We start from the raw sequence: 21,462 nt of genomic DNA on the forward strand, positions 1-21,462 counted from the left end.
AAACTAAAACCGTTCAAATCTGAGTAGTTGCACTGAATCATTATCATGTTTGGGGGAAAAAATTAGTCTTTTTGGAATAATTCTAGAAGAAAAGGACATCCAAAATCTTTCGTTCTAAGTAACAAACACCCAAGGGAAAAATTGTGCCACTGCTGTGGCAGTGCTCTAAAACTGATGACATATATCAGTCACACAGAAGGTCTTTAGAGATCCCATGCTTGGTGTGTGAAACCAGAAAGCTGACAAGATGGTTTTTGGTGGAAACACACCAACAATACTCTGCAGAATCAAAGCCTTCAGCGAGAAGTCAGCCCCGATGACAGCCATGTTTTTCCATCACTATGTGCAACTGAAAACTTGTAAAAACAAACAAGGTAGCTTCTGCTTTTAGAAATTATTTCAGCGCCTCTGCCTTGAGGCACTTCTGGAACCTTAGCACTAACACGCATAATATTTGAGGAGGACAGACCCAAAACCTTACGTTATAAAACAAAGGGGTAGAAATTATTGACGATACTAAGTCCTTCTTCCATGGCTTCATGTCCATCTCCAGGAGGGGTAGATGCTTCATACGAGCTTATGCAAGCTTGACAGACATACTCTGAAATCTCTTCAGCCTGTTAGCAGCAGCCACCACATAAAAGTGTTTCTGTGAACAAAACAGAAGAGTCCAGGTGTGAGTGCAATTGAGGTAAAGGACTTTTTCTGTGGCTGACATGGGTTTTTCTTCTTGGTAAATCCATTCACCTCTAGTGACCCACACCTTGTGTGGACTGCAGTGCAGAACAGCTTTGTATTGGGGAACCCGCGATTGCTGCACACCAGGCTGCTGCTGCTGGGAACTTCTGCAGCTTTGTTACCAATTGTATAGCGACACATCTTTAGATTATGCATTTTTTTAACATACAAGTGCAGAATTCTGTGACCAAACGGCTGGAGTGCAGGAGTGGAAAAAGCTAAGCCTCTGGTTAAACTTCTTGGCAAGGAATTACAACTCTCCAGTGACAAAAGAAAAGGAAATGGTCCTCATTGAGTCTTCCTCACGTTTCCACAGGCTTATTTGTAACAAGATCACTGTGTTCACCTTCCAGGATCAATTATCTACAATCCAATACAGGCTTCAAGAGAAAGTCTTATCTGTCACTTTTTCATCCAAAAATCTAGTTCTGAAGGAGCATGTGGTTATCAGAAAGGTCCTGAAGGGCTCCCTGGATGGGTTTGAGCCTAATTTTTTCTCTCTCCCAGACTTATACTCTCTGCAACAGGAGGCACAAAATTGCCTTATGTTGTAACCCTACTCCATAGCAACCACAGAACAATGCAACTGCTGTCAATGGAAAAAAATCTGTCCAATATGAATAGAACATTTAATTCAGCTAAACAGCATCTGAAGTCTCCGAGCTTGTAAAGGAAAAAAAAAATGTAAAACTTTTAAACACCAATCAGGAAGAGTAAAAATTGAAACCAAACTTGCTAAAAATAGAAGCAATATCATTCTGCAGGAGAAAAAAAAAAAAATTACAACTGAAAATAGACTTCCCAGACTCATATTTACAAGAAAGAAACCTGTGGGCAAAAGTGAACCATCATACAAAAAAAGAGGGAATGGCTCTGCCTGTGTTGAGCTGGTTTTCCCTGTGGAAGTAAACTTGCCAGGCTTTATCTATTTACCTTCCATTTTCTGTGAGCCAGGTAACTCTGCAGCAACAACTGGGACTTCAGACGAAGCTTGAACTTCTTGGCTTTGGCAGGTAGATCATTTAACCACTCGTGCTTCAGACACTGCGTTGCACTCATCCGGCAGCTGTGGGAGAGGAAATCTTTCGTGTAAATCCAGCTACCCCCATTGCCATTTTTTCTCAGTGCCCTGTGCTCCTCAATCTTACTGATCAAGAAACTGCTTTAAATGAACAAACACAAGTGAGTGGAGTTGTTTCCTAATTTCAGTAGTCAGAGGAGGCAGGTACAGGTCTTGCACAAGGCCAGACTTGCCGTCCCAGCATGGCAAAGGTGCCTGGTCGATGGGAGAGCGGAGGCTGTGAACCTTGTGAACAACTGGGCCAATTAATCCTTGCCCTTTGCATCTCACTGACAATACTCTTCTCTTGCACAGTCTTTTCACTCACACATTCTAACTAGACTTTGCATAGTGTCCCTCTGGAGTACCTATTCGCATTGTACAGAAGAACGGAAGACTCCAAAGCAAAGTCTACAGTCTCACAGCAAATCGGCATCACAGTCTGAGGAAAAGCCCCCTTGTTGTATCCTGCTGGCGATATGCTAAAGCTCAGTTTATTCTTAGTTTTTCATATGACTTATTGTTCAAAATGTAATTAGTACTAGAACTGATTTGTCCGATTTAGGTAATGATCTGGAAGTTGTTAATATTCTAAGCACTCCTTCGAATCCCCCTCGAACACACAACCTGTTTTACTGTATCTATCATTTCCTGTTTTGATTAGCTTTGTACCACTGCTCAGCATGAGAAAAATTTCTCTGCTCCCTTACCCAACCCCATAGCCACGGTCTGACATCAGTATCATCCTCATTCTCTCCTCTTGTTTCCTATGTGCAATCACTTTTTATTTCAGCGGAGCCAAGACTGAGAAGCCACATGCAGATTTAAGTCCCAAATGCTCCTTAATATCTACCAAATGCATGTAGACCACTTCAGAAGAGAACAATGCACATTTTCACAGCTGCAGCTTCCATTTATCCTCCACGGCATTCAAGAGACATTTTTGCAATTTGTGTCAGGGCTTGTGAGAATCCAAAGGCACAATAGAAATGACTTTTGCTCAGAGAAGGAATATGAAAGACAGATTCCGACACAGCAAATCCTCACAGACTTCCTCTGTTCTGCCTGTGTTGATGCTACTGTGAAAAGCAACTTTCTTCAGTCAAGGTACACAGACCTTTTCCTTTTAAATAGGGGCTTCTGAACCACTGAGGAGCTGCCCAGCAACCACAGATACAGCATACAAAAAAGTCACGTAGTAAGTTCTCATTGTTGGCTGCAATGCAAACAGTTGGCTAGGAGGAACTTAGTGTTATTAGGTGCTACTGTCCTCACGATCAGCCAAAGAGGTACCTTTTCTCCTTCACGAGTAATCTGGAAATGAAGTCTTTAGCTTCCTCTGATAGCTGTTCAAATGCTTCTGCATCAAAATCCCAGCTGCAGTTGACTACATAATTCATTGTCTCTGCATCCGTTTCTCCCAGGAACGGGGACAGGCCACTAAGCCTTAAAAACAGAAAGAATGGGAGGGAGACGAGTAGTTATTATATGCAAGATGTGTTTTTCCTTCTACGAATCCTCTGCTTTATAGTTGTCAGCTTATGGAGAGGAAAGACTCTCAGCTATAACCTTATGAAGTTCAACAAGGGTAAGTGTAGGGTACTGCACCTGGGGAGGAATAACCCCATGCACCAGTACAGGTTGGGGGCTGACCTGCTGGAGAGCAGCTCTGTGGAGAGGGACCTGGGAGTCCTGGTAGGCAACAGGATGACCATGAGCCAGCAATGTGCCCTGGCGGCCAAGAAGGCAAATAGCATCCTGGGGTGCATCAAGAAGAGTATGGCCAGCAGGTCGAGGGAGGTCATCCTCCCCCTCTGCTCTGAGGGGGAGGATGCATCTGGAGTACTGCGTCCAGTTCTGGGCTCCCCAGTTCAAGAAGGACAGAGATCTGCTGGAGAGGGTCCAGCAACGGGCTACAAAGATGATTAGGGGATTGGAACATCTCTCATATGAGGAAAGGCTTAGGGACTTGGGTCTCTTTAGTCTAGAGAAAAGAAGATTGAGGGGGGATCTTATTAATACTTACAAATACTTAAAGGGAGGATGCCAGGGGGATGGGAGCAGTCTTTTTTCAGTGGTGCCCAGTGATAGGACGAGGGGTAATGGGCACAAGCTTGAACATAGGAAGTTCCATCTTAACATGAGGAGGAACTTCTTCACCTTGAGGGTAGTGGAGCACTGGAACAGGCTGCCCAGAGAGGTTGTGGAGTCTCCCACTCTGGAGACATTCAGAACCCGCCTGGACGCTGTCCTGTGCAATCTGTTGTAGGTGACCCTGCTCTGGTGGGGGGGGTTGGACTAGATCTCCAGAGGTCCCTTCCAACCCTAACCATTCTGTGTGAAAGATGGGGTTCCACTTCTCAGTCCCTGCACCAAACTAAGCCAACAGTTTGGAGCAATAAAGCATTGTAATGTTAGTTTTACTCTCTAGCAGTTCACTCAGCTACGGCAGGGAGCACTGTTAATAGATCCCCAAGGAAATCAGCTCCGTGGGGATCTAGGTACACACTTCATTGCTTTCCCAGCTAGGAAAGCTAGGGGGACTCAAGAGCTTTCCTAAATCGAGGCCCGTATCCATATTCGGCTTGACTTGAACTGAATTCTGAACAATGGGATACTTTTTACAATTAGTTTCTAAGCCCAGATTTATGGCTTCAGTCGATTATTACTTCATTCAGTTGGCTTTTGGCTAACATACAAATTTAAACCAGAAATGTATCCAGTTCGCAGAAAGCATCTGTGAAAGATTCTGGGATGCACAGTCAGCTCATGAGAAGGCAGAGACTTCGGACAGACAAGCTGTCTGTGGCCGCCATCCAGGTATCAGAGAAACGTTTTAGCCCCATTTCTGACATAACATTTTTTAGAGGCATGGCCTAACACCCAACATTAATGCCTTCGTGCAGATGCACACCAAGTCCAAGCTACTAAAATGATCAGACTGCAAATTTGAAAATTAATCCAAGTCCTCAAAAACACAATCAAAATGAAACTTCTGACATGCTTTGGGCAACTTTTCTCAGTAAAAAAAAGACCTGACCCATTTTACCTTGCTAAATAAGGTGGTAAGGGAGAAGAACATTTACATATTTATCAAAAAGATTATTTGGGTTTTTTTGGAGACTTTGTACACACAGCGAGGTGCCTTTGCATTAAAGGCTGGTGTGTTTTTTTGGGTTTTTTTAAGAGAATGAATTAGGAGGAGTCACAGCCAGATGGGCTCAGTGGTTGCTGCACTGCTGCTCTGCAGATACCCTCCCATGGCGTGCCCCTGCAGAGCCTTCGGGGCCACCACCACCACCCCTCGCAGGGTTACTCACAACATATACGTGATGACGCCTACACTCCACATGTCCGTTGGGAAGGAAACAAAGTCATAGTTCACCACTTCAGGAGCCAAGAACTCTGGAGTTCCAAAATTAACCTTCAGTTTCTCTCGAGGTTTGTACCTTTACCAGAAAGAGAGAGACACCACTGCTGAGAGCAGGCTGGGGGACTCATCTCACATTTGTGAAAATCAAGGCATGGCTTTTTGCCAGGCGAGCATGGCAGAGCGAGCACAGCAGACTCACCCAGGCAATCAGGACAGCATTAAGGTCTTTAGAGAAAAAAAAAGAAAAAAAAAAAAAGGCGAATTTTGCTGGGACTTCAGGTGAATACACCATCAGCTACCCCCTTGCAGAGCAAAACCAGAAGGAAGACCAAAGGCAATAAAACCTGCAAAGGCCTCCCCCACAGAGCAATAGCAGCTTTACCCTGCCAGGCTCCACGGGATGCTTTCCAGCAGATGTTGTCCAACACCAAGCAAATAAAGCAGCCTCCATTAAAACAGGTTTGGAGAGCATTTGCTCAGTGGGATGTACCCAGCTACAGCTCAGGGCAAAGGTCCGTATAACAGATATGAGCACAATATAACTGCTAAGATGGGACTCTCAAGAGCATTATTTGGGCTTGGTAACAAGTTAAACAGTGATGCACATAGGGAGAAAATGATTCTGGTTTATTGCTTAAAAGGCAAAGGTTATGGAACTGAACCAGTAATAATTGTCACTGACGGCAGCTGGAGTTACATCTGCGTACAGACAGAACAAGCCATTAGAGCATTGCTTTTTCTCTATTTCCTGGAATATCTTGTTTTCAAAACTGCTTTAGTAGAAGATTGTATCTTTGCCTTCCCGATTTAAACAAAAGAAACAAAAAAAACCCACGCACCAAAAAAACAACAAACCTCAATGTATCCATTTCTGTTTGCATAAAATACTTCTAAAATTAAAAAGTCCTTGGACAGATACTTACATACACACACGCAGGTATATGTATGCATCAATGCACCAGATTTTGACTTAACAAAAGCCTCAAAGGGTTTAGAAAATAGAGAAATGTTGGTGTTTTACTGTTACGCTAACAGGAGTCGCTCCCTTTTATTCTAGGGGAATTGACTCATGCTCCCACAGCTTTCCTTTAACAAATTCATGCGAGCAAAGAAAAAGAATGGAGAAAAGTCCATATTTCTCTGAGGGTTTTCTGTTTAGCATGGGATGGCTCAAGCATGTTTTGCTCCCCTGCTGCCCCCAGCTTCAATCAACTTATCTACCTATGTAGAGTTTAGCAGACAATTTCCACAACTTGAACCTGCACAATAAAACCCAGCAGTCAAGAAGTCTCCGAGAGCCTTCATAGAATCCCTAGAGTAAAAGCTCTACATGGGGAATAATTTTGAGATAATTAGAACAGCAGTATAGCGTTATCCAACAGAAATGTTATTTGCAAAATGTAATTAGATAATTAATGCATACAGCAGAAAACGCATGCTTGCAGCAGCATACTGCTTAGCTCATTCACACAGCAGAATTACTTAGCCATCAAAAATACTTAGCCATAAAAACACATTAAAAAAAACAACCCCAAGACCTACCAAAAATATGTCAGCAGGTTTTGGGGTTGTCTTGGTTTTGCTTTTTAAAATAAATTCATAACTGAACCCTTACCTCCTTGCTAATCCAAAGTCAATAATTTTAATCTGGTTTCCTGTGTGATTTACACATAGTATGTTTTCAGGCTACAAAGAGAGAAGAGGGTATTTTGAGTTAAATGTATGACCGTTTGAGAGACAGATGTAGCAAAACAGTATAAAAAAGTTTAACTTCTGTTCCTATATAACAATATTCCTATATTTCACCATAGATGACAAATCGATTTTGAAATGGAAAGGTCCCCTGTGTAAAATGATGCAGTCAGTCTCATAGTTGAGGCTTACCCACTGCATTTACTCCTTAAGTATAAAAGGAACTCCATAAAAGTTATAATAGCCACAAGGAACACGTCAAATGCATCCTTTGGTTTGCCAACAAAGGCAAAAATGTGTTGGTTTTTTTTTCAATGAGAATATTTTTCAAGGTGGGGACGGGGGGGATGATGGTGCCCAAATTTATTTTAACTGCAGAACTGTCTACAGGCCAACCAAGTCTGATATCATTTGTGTCAGGCACTGTACACACAAGCAGAACCAAAAAAAAAGAATCAGTTGTTTTTTCTGTTGAAAAAGATCTGTTATTAAGGGGCCATTAGGAGAACATTGTCATTTTACTGCAGTTCAGTTCCAGGCAGAAAAAAAAAAAAGTACAAACAATAGGGAGAAGACTGAATAGGTATTTGAATACAGTTACAGGGGAGGTAGGGAGTGTGGAGGGAAGGCTGCAGGCATTTCTAGCCAAACAGGGGTCTGGGTGTGGTTTTTTATTAATGACAAAGGGCATTGTTTAATTCCACACAGAATGAAGAGCTTCTGATTTAAGAGAGAGCCAAAAGCACAGTTCATTTCACTTTTCTAAGCAAGCTACCAAACAGACATGGAAGAAAAGTAATGAAACTCTAGAGCTCCATTCATTGTGGCTATTGAATTAAGTCAGTCTATTTCTTTATGAGATAAATCCACGAAATGAGAAATGACTCTTGTAATGAGAGACTCTGCGGTGGTCCAAAGCATGGCGTCGCTAAAGAGCGGAGAGTATGAACTACTGACCTTCAGATCTAAATGGAGAATATAATGCTGGTGCAAGTAGTGGACTCCTTCACAAATCTGTTTGGTAAATAGGATCGCATCCAACTCAGTTAGATTGTAGTTTTCATCTGTGATCCGGTCAAATAATTCACCACCATCAAGACTAAAATTTTGACATAGAAAAGCATTAAAAACCCTCAAATTCCTCATTAACTCAATTTATTTCCAAGTTGGGAACTTAGGCTCTCTAAGTTAGCAAGGATCCTCACAACACATCCAAGATAAAGCGTATCGTATCAGTAGTCTCAATGGCTTCAAGAGACTTATTTCTGAGTGTGAAATTAAGTATCAATCTAAATTCAAAACTGGAAAAGTTGTCGCTAACATTTGGGGGGGATATATGTCAAACCCAAACTCACACAACCTGGCAATCCAACATGGAGCTGGAGAACCCACAGGGAATACCAAAGTATGTATTAATCAACTCTCTCTCAGGCTGGGAAACCGCTCAAGTCGTCTTCACACCTTAGAATTATTCCCTATTTCATTTAGTGACCTGAGAAAACCCAAACATCTGGCAATTTCTGAGATCATTTAAACTTACTATTCCATGATCAAAGTGATATTATTTTTTGCTTCGAAAGCGTCATAAAGCTGGATGAGATTCACATGATTTAACTGGTTCATGATGTTAATTTCATTTTTTACTTCCTCCTGAAAAAACAAACAAAATCAACAAAACATGAGCAAAATATGTTCCTTAAATTCCAATATATTTGAATACAATTATTTGTAAAACCCAGTAAGAGCTATGCCACAGGTCTCGTGCGGACAGGTTTAATCACAAAGACGGGAGATGACAAACAGTCATATGAAGTCCAAGCTGCTACGGGCTACGACAGATTTTACAGTATTTCATGGGCTGATTCAGGGCAGTGGTGTTAAGGTGCTTGCAATGAGGCCAGGTTTAGAGCATGGTCACTCGGGCTCACAGCAACATAGTTACCCTCTCTTTCGCTCCTTTCACTTTTATGATTTTGGCTGCCAGGTTGAGACCAGTTGATATTTCCGTGCACTTGTGAACTTGCCCAAAACGCCCCCTGTTGATACCAAACAAAAGATGGGAAACCAGCTTAACACAGCTCACCGCAGAAACTTTTCATGCAACTATTCTTATCGTCAATTAAAAATAGCACAGTACAAAGTGAACAGAATCAGGTGCCCAGCAGCGTGAATCTCCTCTTTCTCTCAGCTTATGAAGGATTAGTTTTATCTTTCCAGCCAGTTGTTCAATGCTTACATTAAAATATTATGCCCCCGTCGTATTACTACATTTCACTGCGGTATGATGACCTGATGATATTCTTTTTCGGTTCTGTAACTGTACCCGATTGCTGTCCTTCAGTGATGCGTTAGTGGGTATATTAACAAGGATATTTCTGTCCTGATCTCATAACTTTTTAAATGACTATAAGACCAGTAACTGTAGCCACTCCACAGAATGCATTTCTTGCGTGTTGTAAATTCTCCCCCGTGTCACCCAGATACGTTAATGCCCCTCGGGATGATTTCTAAACACCATCTTCTCTGCTATTGCATCATAGGGCTTATACTTATTAAGCCATATTTGTACTTGGATCAACCTGTAAATCAAACCTTCTTGTCAGATAACTAAGGATACAAGAATACAAAGGGCGAAGCAGCTGCAGACTTCCTATCAGTGAAAACTAAATGTAAGGTCAAAATAATTATAACTTCTCCCTTCGTTTTCTTTAACGTGCAGTTCAGCACGGAAAAAAGATTTTGGAAGCTGCCTGACCTAACGGGCTTTGCTGACTTCAAATGCTCTGGATCTGTCTGCCGGAAGGTTACAGGTTTTTCTCATGACACCAGCTGTGGCCAGGATTATTGTAAGAAATGCAAAAAACAGTCATTCAAGATCACAGTCCAGCATCTGAAAATGGAACTGGGGCAGAAACCAGTCATCTAGGGAACATCTCTGCAACACACTACAAACTCAAGAGAAGGGTGATACAAAGGGCCCAGCAACTATGACAGCCCAAAAGGTCTCAAGGAGGAACCTGCTCACTCTGGCTGCAGTGGGCTTGTACGTCCCTCACCCACGCACACCCTGAGGCCGTCTGAAGAAGATGGCTGTAGCTCTCCAGCTAACCGCATTTCTCCATGCCTTAGCCACCACCAGCAGTACAGCATTAGGGACAGGGATACTTACCCCCCCAGAACTTCGTGACGACACACTGAGTAGCACGTTGTCACCTCTGTTTGCTTGACGCTCACTATGCGATGTTCGAAAGGAGCTGGAGGAGAAGGGCTGTCATCTAAATAGGAGAGAAGCTGGTCATTGAGATGCTTCTGCACACATCACTGCACTCAGTTTCACCTCCTTCACCCCAACGATTTCAGTCCACAGGACACGCGCGTCACCTTGTTGTGTTTGCTAAGTGTAATGAGAAGTCTCACCCGCCTTCTGTGCTCCCGGTATCCACAGCTCCACAAAACCATACTCTTGCGCTCCCCCCATCTTCAGCATTCCTGTTCCTCTGGCCGTGGAGCTCTATGGCAGAAACACCGGGGGCCAACACAAACGCTGGCCCAAGCCAGCCCCCAACTGCTCTGGTAACCTGCTCACGCAAACACTCAAACCGCAACTTGAGTATAGAGTGCACTGCCCTCTCTGCCATCTTTTCTTTTTGCTTCGTGTTCCTCTACCACACCATCATTTTTTCTTCTCCTGGAATTCAGACAAGCACTGAACTATCTGGATAACATTAAGCATGCGATTCCTTCACTATTTTTAGAGTGGCATGCAAGTAAAATAACCATTGCATTTCAGCCAGCCATAAGAAGGGAGGTGCTGAAAATATCCAAAATCTCTCTGTTACTTCAAGTGAGGGGCTTTTACTGCTAACACCACCCTACAGATGACGAATAAAGGCCCAGAATGGAGAATAGGATCCCACCTCCTGAATCTCAACCCTGTTTTTTTAACACAGTAAACTCATTGGACACCTTTAGAAGATCAACACCTTAGTTTATGCACTAACAGCAGAGGTCACCTGAAAAAATATCTAGAAATTTAAAAAAAATTACACTTGATCCTCTGTTAGGCTCTTTTAGGCCTCTTTAATGGCAGCTGGGAAGACCAGCACAAATACTCAGCACTGATAAACAGTGCCAGTTATTGGTAAGATCAGGAAGTTTCTCCTAGCAGCAAGACTTTTGCAGACAGTGTCCAAGTTAAAGCTGCAAACATTAACATTACAACTATGAAGTTAAATCAGCTCCTGGGAAGCTAAATCAGTTAACCATGTCACACTTAACATCCAAGTTTTTCCAGGCTAAAGCTTCCATAAACCCACTTTTGGTGTCCCTCATTCAAAGCAATTTTACAATTCACCTCCAGATATCTTAGGCTGCAATTTAACAGGTATTCAGCCCATCTCCAGCCACTGCTGAGAAAGCCAGATCCAGGTCAGGACATCTTCCCATGTGTGTACAGTCTGGGACATAAATGTGTCTATGCTGCCAGGAGAGACTACTCCCTGAAACAATGCAATCAACTGTTCACACAGTAACCAAGAAGAGATCTATGGCAAATAACACAAAGACCACAGCAAGATATTCTTCCTGCAATTTTTTGCTGCTTTCTGGACCTCCAGTCCATAGGTGTTAAAGCATACCTAGTTTGCATACTCTGTCTTAGGGAATAAATGCTTAATGTAAAGAAAAAGGATTTTTTCAAAATTACTCATACATCTGATCACACATATACTTCACCTAATTTTATTTTCAAGGAACCTTTTTTCCCAAAACACACTTTAAAAAGAAAATTACTATTAAAAGAATTTGTACAAATGTTAATTAGCTTGTTATTTACATAGTCAAAGCTACCCGTGGCATTTAGGTAAACGGTCTTGAACTGTAAGACACCGGTGGTCTACTGAACACTGCTCCAACTATTATTGCATATACTGTATATTTTATATATATATATATATTGTGTATATTGTATATAGCACACACAGGTAGCACAAAAGTCTCACTGTAAAAGCTTCCAAGAATAACTGTGAGCAACTTACCGATAATGGTTTCATCCTGTGTGGGAAGCTCGTTGGTAGCTTCCAATGACTTTGCCTTCTCTGGTGCCATTCCCATAGACTGATGGGCATCGTTTTCACTTCCCCCTGAAGATGCAGACTCAGATTCGCTCCTCTCAGAATTGGTATCTGTCAGGGGTTCTTCTGCTTTTGCTGTTTCTTGATGGATTTTTGGTTCTGCTCCCAGATCTTTCGTAGGCTCCTTTGCAGAGGTATTCTGTGAGGTTATGGGCTTGCATTTTAATCCTGATTTCTCTTCAGCCTTTTTACCTGGTTTGGGCTTGCTCACTAATGGCTGTTGCTTCCCTGTTTGAGGTGCAAGTTCATTTTGCTTATTGTCCTCTTTCACTTCTCGATTTGGCTCAGTGCTGATGTTTTTAGGACTCTGCTGAAGTTTTAATTTGTCAGGCGGCTGTTCGACTCCTTCCACTTCTGCTGGGGTGGAGGATGGTGGGGATTTCACTTTGGAGCTTTTACCTCTGTGATCATTTAAGCTTCCTTCCTTGGTCATCTCAATCTTTTCTTTCATTTCACTCATATGTACATTGATGGATATCCTGCAAAGCAAACAGTTGACATTTTATGCAGATGACCAGCCCTGCTTTTGTAACATTGTAGGGGAAGAAAATTCTGTAAGCTTCCGAAATCACAGATTTCTACAGTATTAAAGAAAACTAACCATATCAATCCTCTTAGGAAATACTCACAACACTAAGGGAAGAGCACCAAAAAGCATGCTGACGTTTTTTCTGTGTCCTCATCTGTATATACACCTGCCTTCTGCTGAACACAAAATGTCTCACACTGTAAAGTGTTAATTCCACATCTGAAAGCTGACTTAACTTTTTGCAAATATTACAGTTGGTCTAATAAAATACCATCATCTGGGCAGAGAGGGGGTAGTGCTTGCCTTCGCAAATTACAGGCTGATTATCTAAATGGCTGACTGCTCCTAAGACTCTACAAATCCAAAGGTTTGCATCCATCCCGGTCCTCTTCCAGCTGGCTGACTTGCACCCTCAAACATCTGTGTTTGCATCTTCTGATGGGATAGCATTCTTTCCACAGCTTTCTGTTAAAAATGTAACTTTCATAAACTTTCTCACTCCATCAATACTATTTTCCTTGGCATTCTAGCTACTGGAAAAGTTTAATAATTTTTTTTTCCTCTTGCATTGCCTAAAAAGAATACGGGTTAAAAGCAATTCTCTGTGTTCCTAAAATCCCTTAAAAACATTCCTGTGGTAATTTTTGAGTCAACTGTTACTGCTCCAACAGTCATGAGCACACAGTCTGGTTTCAGTGAGACTGAATTGAAACTTGGGAAGTTGTAGAGTAGATTTTACACAACAGCAAGTAAAGAAAATGTCTGATGTCTAGGAGAGAAGGTACATCATTTTCACAAAAGTTATCACCTCTTTCAGTGGATCGACCTTATTACAAAAGAAAATGTTTCTGCTTTTGCATAACAAGAGTCTGAAGTTTCTCATTTTCAGCACCTTTAACACCCTTGTGTTGTGCCCTGAAACTAAGCTGCACCAGAGTGAGCTATGAGAGCAGCTGAACACAGCTCTGAGCAAACACTTCCACTGCTATCTAGACAAGCCTGAACTCAGCAGGACTCTTGGGCATTCCTCCAAGCAGAGGAACACAATGTTCTTTTGACACTTCTGCGTGGGCTTACAGACTTCATTAAGTTGCATTCATTTTAGAGAAGCATTTACCACCCTCATGTGACTTCACACACAAAAGCATAATAGGTACCCTATGCAGGAAGGCTACAGCTTCCCCCAGGGTTTACTCTAGGTTCTGCCTTCCAGTTATCCGTCGGCCTCCCTCCTACCCAAACCAAAGCCTTTGGGGCTCAGACAACCCCTGTCCAAACCAACCGGCTGCTTCAGAAGCTGCTGCTTATCTCCAAGTTCACCGCCTGGCACATCACGATCAACCAGCACTGACTTCCAGGGGGTAATGGCAACTGTTCCTCCATCACTTCACAAACACCTTGAGCCATCCTCAAAGGACAGCACAGACAGAGCCTCCGAGGCAGTGCTCCGGCAGGCTGCTGGGATGCTCCTGCTCCGGCTGTTGAAGCACAGTGCCTACAGCTCACCAACCAGAGCCTAAAACCCATGGCGAAAATACAGGGAGGTCCCTCTGGTTTTAGTGTTGCTACAGCGACCATTTTGGATGTAATAAGGTCTGTAAGCTGTACAAAAAGTTGTTCCTGAATGTTTGAAAAGAGGCCACAGTAGTGAAAGCTTCTACTTTCTCCTGCCACATCCTCACACTCAGCCTCTTAGAAGAAAAATATGCCCGTGTGCCAGTCTTCACAGTGAGCCCTTTCCCTCATGAAGCCTACGTGCTGACATCAGGACAACTTTCATTCATTTTGGTAATTTAGTCTTCATTCACTTTTTTTTTTTTTTTAAAAAGGGTTCTGGAATCCCAGGAGACACTTACCCATTGCAGAGGAAGATGTAAGTGTCCACCCTATATTCACAAGTACTGCTACAAATTCAAACTTTTCAAATGAAAATACACATACACAAAAGTGGTGTCATGTTCTTGTCTGGGCTTCTGACATCAATTTGTATACACAAACAATGGGAAAATTCCACACACAAAGTAATGCACATATATATATGTGTGTGTATGCGTGAGTGTGTCTATCAGCCATACATACACGCATAGACATATATAAACACCTTTATATCCCCCAGCCCAGGCAGAGAAGGCATGGCAGTTAAAATTTGCCACAGAATTTCCATCTGTTGGGGTTTCGTTGATTGTCGATTTTTGATTGTGGGTTTTTGTTGTTTGTTGAGGAATTTAAATAAAATTCTAAATAATAATTCAAAAGCCAATTAAAGACATATTACAAAACACTTATATAAGGAAAAGATCAGGCTAACAGAGGTTAACAAATGAACAATCTGGTCATATCTTTAGGTGACCAAAGCATAAAAAAAACCCACAAAAACCACCAAAGACATAAACCAAAACAAGTTGTTTGGGTTTGTCATGTACTAGTAAATTTCTCAGACTCCTTTCATCCCCACAGTTACAGAAACAGAGGAGTTGGAAATGAGTGGTTTATAAATGTCCAACTACTTGAGCTATACTAGGGCAGTCACCCTTCCACCTCTAATACACAGAAGCCCCAGCCATATAAAAAAGTCTCCCGTCCATCTAGCCCTCTGCCTCCTTGGCTTCATAGAAATTTACACAGGGCCATTACTGCTTTGAGATTTTTGCCTTAACCATTTGTAAGGTCTCACCACTCCTGTCCTAGCATGGCTGGTTTTGTCCAGATCCTCAGCAGGATCTACCTCCTTTAACGTCCTGGTTTTCCTTCTTTTCCTTTTAACACATGAAATGGTTTCAGATCGCACAGAAAGCTACCAACAAGGCCATTACCTGGTACGTGTCACTTCACACCCTGTGTCAGATATAGCCCGGGATGTGGAGGGCACAGCTTCCCGGGATGCCGCACTCGATGATGGAGGTTTGTTTTCATTCTCTCCGAGTTTCTGATGAACAAGCTGCCTGTGGCACTCTTCCAGGCGTGGGGCTCTGTCCATATCGTGTGCTTTAGCAGGAACATTTTGGTTGCCTACATGATCTTGATTTACAGAGGGAAGACCGTTGTGTTGATTCAAAGCTTTGACACCGGCGTCCTTTTGCTGTTGACAGCTCTTAGAGCTGTATGTTTTGCCAGCACCTTCTACTGCTTGCTGCTGCACTGTCCTCTCTTTAACTTGGGGTTTGGAGTCAGCTTTGTGGGCTACAGCACTAGAAGCATTTGCCTTCTCACATGCTCCCTTGTTTTCATCCAGCTTTTTCCCACTTTTTGTCTCTGAATAAAATAAACCATTAATAAACTTTCTTTCACAGAAGTGACAGCAAAACAGAGAGGGAATAAAGTAACCCACCATTCAAAATAACCTACACAGTTACACACATCTGAAAAGGTATCAAGAAACCCCGCAAAAGGTTTAACATCCCTACACCAGCAGCCTTGAGACAGCCATTATTAACGCTCGTGGCTTAATCAGAGGTTTAACTGCTCTGCTGGCTTTCCAGCGGCGCTACAGATTGAACTTGGATTTCCACAAAGCAAACAAACTGCAAGGCGCAAGCTCACCGCATCTAAAATCTGAAATCACTCTCTGTGCAAACGTAACAGGTAGTTCAGGCACTGCAGACCTATCCAGGACCCTCCTGAACCTGATACACCCTCTACCTGATTAGAAGGGCAAGACTCCAAGGGACATTGGGTACTGAGACAGTGCCTTTTGCATTTTCCACCAAAAGACTAGAAGGTTCTTCAGCACCTTCTCATGCCAATTGTTGTGAATACTAACAGTGGAAATTTCTAGGGTAACTACTTTCAGGATTCAGCACGCACAGGTAACTGGCAGTTAAGGTTAGTTCATAACCCTGTGTAGCTTCTGAGTCAGAATTGTGATCATCTGCTTTATTTTTGTAACTTCCTAAATGATGAAGCTAAAAAGGGGATCTCCCATAGGCGATTCACTGACAATTTGTGAAGACAACAGCACAAGAGGGCCTGCTCAACATCACATTCACCCCTGTTGCAACTCCGCAGGCATTAATAATGGATGCAACAGGGCAATGCCCTGACAGCTGCATCCTAAATAGGAATCTACCCCTGACATGGCAATGAAACTTGTTGATCAAAAAAAGATACTCCCCATGTCAACGTGTCCCTTTTTCAGAGAGGGGGAGGAGCGAGGGCTGGTTCAGATACATTAAGGGAAAAGAATTTATTAGGTTTGCTATGTGAATTGCCTCCACCTTCGTGGTATCTCCAAACAAGTACTACTCTCTTAATTCAGCTCACTGTAATACCAAAGCAAAAAACCCGTGCAGCCAAACAAAGGCGCTGCTTTTAGTTTCTTGATTTTCTAACGTTTTGTGGGGTTTAACCTGGGGGACAGATCATCTTGTGGAGGAGGTGAGAACAACTCTATTTCCCCAGTACTGGTGAACAAAGCTCCTCAGTTACATTTGAGTAATTTGGGCAGTGGGAAATAGCAGGTTATTAATTTCCAGTTTGTCTGCTGCACATGCTGGAGTTAAAGCTTGTAGCATGCCTGGAGTGATACGTACCTTCCAGAGGCTTCTTGCTTTCAGTTTGGGTTCCTCTGTTACTAAGCACATGCTTAGGTTTTGCACCACTCTCCTCAGGCTTATCTTTGGCCTAAAAAGGACAGGGGAACACAAAAATAACAGTTATGGCCAAGAGTTTTTATTTCCCACTAGGTTCCTCCAACTATGTAGGTATTCAGATTCTGTAAATGGACACTAGCACCTCTGATCTTCTGAATGTTTAGTTACTGCTGTATTTAGTCCATTCTTCCAATCTCACCCCACTTTTGCAGACAGGCACACTTCTAAAAGAAGATGGCACAGAATAATACAGTACTTTCCAAAATTTTGACTGCCAGAGATTTTGCCTCCTGTCATCTTTACTCATATTGTTTAAAAAACATGACATGTGAAATGTAAGAGAAAGATTAGAAAAAGAAATGCTGCTGTATTTCTGTTGCTTTTTGGCTGGTGACTGAAAGATAAGCAATGTCTCTGAAGATATTGCGAATATATTTGTCTCAAGGCATCTAAAGATTCATGATTTAAGCTATGATAGAAATGGTATTAAAAAAGCCTTTAGCTTTACGGTAACACTTGTGTATGTACTTGAGATTACATGTGTCACCTGTGGCATGGTTAAAAACAGACTTACTGTCTTTTAGAAGCAGATTTTTCTTTTTAAGCAAATTTCTTCCTCCAATTAAGAAAGGACAGAGGAGGGATGTTTTGCAATAGCACCACTAAACACTTCACACAGCAATACATTTGAAATAAAATTAAAACTAAATAGCTAATATTTAGCAAAAAGCACTACACAAAAATAGGAGAAGGCATAACATATTCCTTGGTTGACACATAGTTAAAATCCAGTGATGAGCAGCCTCCTATCCCTATTTGTAAAAGCAAATAATCAACATTTAAGACAGTTCTGCAGATAACGCTGATGACAAGATTACTGCAAATCAGGCGCTTCATCTGTTAGTAAAAGCAGTTAGGCATTTCATGCTCCAACCATACAGAGTCCATAACAAAGCCCCCCCCATGTCCCCTTCCCAAAAACCAAAACACCCAAAGAGTAAAAGTAGTTAAAAGTCATTACCATTTTTATTACAGCTCTAAGCAAACCTGCAACAATGACCAGGGGGAACATTATTCTTGCAAAATCCTACGTGCAAAGAAAGCCTTGGATAAGTGACAGTTTAACGCTGGTGGGTTTTTCTGTCTGTTCGGTTTCTAAATAAGAAGTTAGAGGTTTGGATCCTATGAAGCTCAATTCACAGTCTTTTATTAATTTGACTCCAACCCTGCAAAACTCCTTCCCTCAGTATTCCCGTGGCATCCCTGGAATGCTGTCGTACCATCAAACAGCTTCCCCCAGAAATGAAAACACGACCTCCCCGCTCCCATCCCCATACTGAGTAACCTTGCACTAAGCCAGCTCGGTGATAAGCAGCACGCTGTTACAAAACAGCAAAGGTTGGAAAACAGAAACAAGCAGGTAGAGAATTCTTGTTGTGAGCAACCCCCGTACAGCTGTAGAGCTCTTTGGACATGTCTATACCGCTATCACAAAACTGGCTGCAAAAACTAGACCAAAGTTAGCACATGGCTCAGCACAAGGTAATTTGTTTTTAAATTCACCCATGCTTTGCTCCACGTTACCCCAGCTAGGTCACGTACATACACTACCTCACTAATTCAAGCCTAGTTCAAATATCACTCAGCGGCCTGTGATCAAAGTATAGACATATCTTAAGGTCTTATAACTGATCTTACGCTCCAATTTCAAAAACCGTTCATGACCAGAAACAAAAAAGGAGAACAACGATGGTCATATTGCAAAACTGGAGTTAGCCATATAACTCTGCTTGCTCAATAGACATTGCCTGTTCTACATCTGAGGCAGTGGTTAGAGCCGGGCACAGAGACCTCTGCCCCATCCTAGTCCAGCAGGTCACCTCACCTCGCAGTCCCTATCTGCCTATCCATGAAATTTGGATGAAGTTCTGACCTCCTTCAATCTCCTCTTTTGCAAAGACCGATGAGACGGCGGTGCATAGTGGCTAGTTGACAACTAATCCTGACAGTATGCTAGAAGTCCATGTGAAACATTCCTCCAGTATCCCTCACATCACCTCCCTTCATTTACATCCCTCCTTACTGCTCTTTTCCTTAGACACCGACAATCTGTAAACAAAATCAGCTTATCATCTTTATAGTCATCTTCACCTGGCCATTGACAGACTGCGCACTGTCAGTGCGGTTCGAGGTGTAAAGCCTGCGAAGGACTGTATCTGCCTCCAGGCATTTTGCAACAACTGCGGGCAGTAACAACACAGCTTTCACCAAAACACATCAAACTCTTCCATTTCTCCAAAAGTCTGTAGAACCACGACTGGAACTGCAAGCAAGTACAAGCTTCACCTCTATCCAGAATTAAGACTGACACCCAATGTATGATTTATTATTCTCAACACTTTATACATTCTTCGGCCTCCTAATAGTCTATCTCACTTGTCAGCCTCCGGTACTCAAAAAGGGAGACCAGGATAGCATTTGGAAAACCTGAAAAGGTATGCTAGCATCTAGCATTGCCCAGTTCTTGTAAAAGTTTAGGTGTACCTTCCACCAAAACGTTTTACAGTTTTGGTGAAAAATACTTGAAGATACAAATAGACATTTGAATTTGAGCTAAGTTCTTCTTACTGTAATCACACCTCCACATACCTGGAGATTCTTGGAATGAACAGACTTATTCCAACTCTTGCATTTTCCCCCCTGCTTCTTCCCCACTGTGGGATACAAGCCATAGTGAAAACTGAAAACTCCCATTAGCTAAAACTAATTGCAGATGCTTATAACTTCTAAAACTAAGGTTAATCGATTCCAAAACACCTGTTCCTTACTCACTGTCCTCAATAATTAAGAAATGCATAGGAATTGACGTCTAGGAACTTGCAAACGCAAGAACTATTTGATTTGAGGAATGAACAATGTCAACAGAGTTGATAAAGTCACAGGTTCATCATAAAAATGTAGCTAAAGACAACTTAGATATCTAAGGACTATCAATCTGCTTGGTAATATGACCGTAAGTCAGCACAGGTTTTAGCAACTGGCATTGTGTTCAGAATCAATGACCAATCAAGAAAACGGAAGCTTCTTCCAACAAAAAATACTTCCAGTATGTTACTCATAGTTTTCACTGGGGCGTCAATTCAGTCACTAATTTGAATGACATTGCTGATCTTCGAGGACTGGTCAAAGCTGAATTTTCCTTTACAGTAGTAGTCTACTCTTCGTACTCGTTACAGGACCGCCTGGCGCATTTTGGGAGCCTGGGACGTAAGACTGCAAGGCAGGTTTTGAGCCTTGGTCTCTGCCTTAAGAGGCTTGCAATTCAAAGGTCACAGCAGTAACCTCTAACAGCAATACTGAAGGAAAAACCTGAATTACTCCTTATACAAGAAATCAGCAGGAGAGCCTAAAGCCCTGCTCCATAATAAGGAAAAATATGAAGAATAGTAAAGCAAAACCAACCTCAACAAGGATTTCCAGCAGACTCCCCTTCTTCCAGGGCACAATGCCTTTGAGAATAAAATCCACTACTTTAGAATTTTTTAATACTTCTCCCACAAATGTAATAACTTTATCCAGTGTATCAACCCTTTTCTCTATCTTTGCCAGCCTCTCCTTATGCTTCGAGGCGTCTAGCTGGGCAGCTTTCATCAATTTCAACACTTCTGAGCATATGCTCTGGATGTCAGTCTGGTGAGTACTGTCCGATACCTTTAGGCCTTTTTTCATTGCGTCTGTCTCATCAGGAGCTGCTCGGGATACTGTTAGCTTGTTAATGCCTTTTTCTACATCATCAATGCCTTTGTTAACTCGCTGCAGTTTGCCTGTCAGATCTTCTTGGAAATGCAGCAGTTTGTCCATCTTTTCATTCAAGAGATACAGTTTTTTGTCCATCATACTTAAATTGTTCACTTTTGTAGGCTGTAATTTGGTCAGGGCATTTCCCTCTGCAAGGTCCAAGTTACCCGCAGACATTCTGTCCAGACAGCAGGATGACAGATAGATTAGGCTGGCTTTTCATTAATCATAAATTAGAAAATGAGGGTCTGGAAGTTCATTTTCTTTTGCTATTCCTATTCCAGACAACCTCACTTACTGGAGTCGCTGGAGCGTATCATGAGATAGCTACTGCACAAAAGATTTATTTCTGTGTTATCTATTTCTTACTGCGTGCTTTCAATGATGGAGGTAATTTGGCACCAGACTATATTTTCTTGGGCCTCCTTGACGTCACAAAACCATTTAAAATTCTTTCTCGAGTGGCTGTTGATAGGCAAGCATCTTAACAATTGCCAATGCCTCAGCAGACCTCTGGAGGGAGAAGGTTTGTTGTTATGACCAGTCTTAGT

At 42.2% G+C, this 21,462-nt stretch overlaps 1 protein-coding gene across 1 annotated transcript; it reads right to left on the reverse strand.

The window, feature by feature from the left end:
• Positions 1-324: 324 nt before the first annotated feature.
• On the reverse strand, positions 325-21,088 carry MYLK3 (myosin light chain kinase 3). The gene is made up of 14 exons (XM_009894065.1): positions 20,576-21,088; positions 17,054-17,144; positions 15,642-15,776; positions 15,338-15,542; positions 11,900-12,474; positions 10,033-10,138; positions 8,806-8,899; positions 8,404-8,513; positions 7,821-7,962; positions 6,787-6,857; positions 5,119-5,247; positions 3,092-3,244; positions 1,672-1,804; positions 325-649 (listed from the first exon to the last, which is right to left on the reverse strand). The coding sequence occupies exons 1-14, from the start codon at positions 21,086-21,088 to the stop codon at positions 578-580; spliced, it is 2,529 nt and encodes an 842-aa protein (XP_009892367.1). The 3' UTR covers positions 325-577.
• Positions 21,089-21,462: the final 374 nt, after the last annotated feature.

This window comes from Charadrius vociferus, unplaced genomic scaffold (genome assembly GCF_000708025.1).
Source record: "Charadrius vociferus isolate BGI_N301 unplaced genomic scaffold, ASM70802v2 scaffold341, whole genome shotgun sequence".
Classification (NCBI taxonomy): Eukaryota; Metazoa; Chordata; class Aves; order Charadriiformes; family Charadriidae; genus Charadrius; species Charadrius vociferus.

Excerpts from the sequence above, each read along its gene's own strand:
- MYLK3 (XM_009894065.1), bottom strand. The coding sequence starts at position 21,088 with ATGTCTGCGGGTAACTTGGACCTTGCAGAGGGAAATGCCCTGACCAAA. Across the intron at positions 7,963-8,403 it reads ATCACTTTGATCATGGAATA|TCTTGATGGTGGTGAATTAT; the intron begins GTAAGTTTAAAT and ends TCAAAATTTTAG. Across the intron at positions 1,805-3,091 it reads TTACTCGTGAAGGAGAAAAG|CTGCCGGATGAGTGCAACGC; the intron begins GTACCTCTTTGG and ends CCTCTCCCACAG.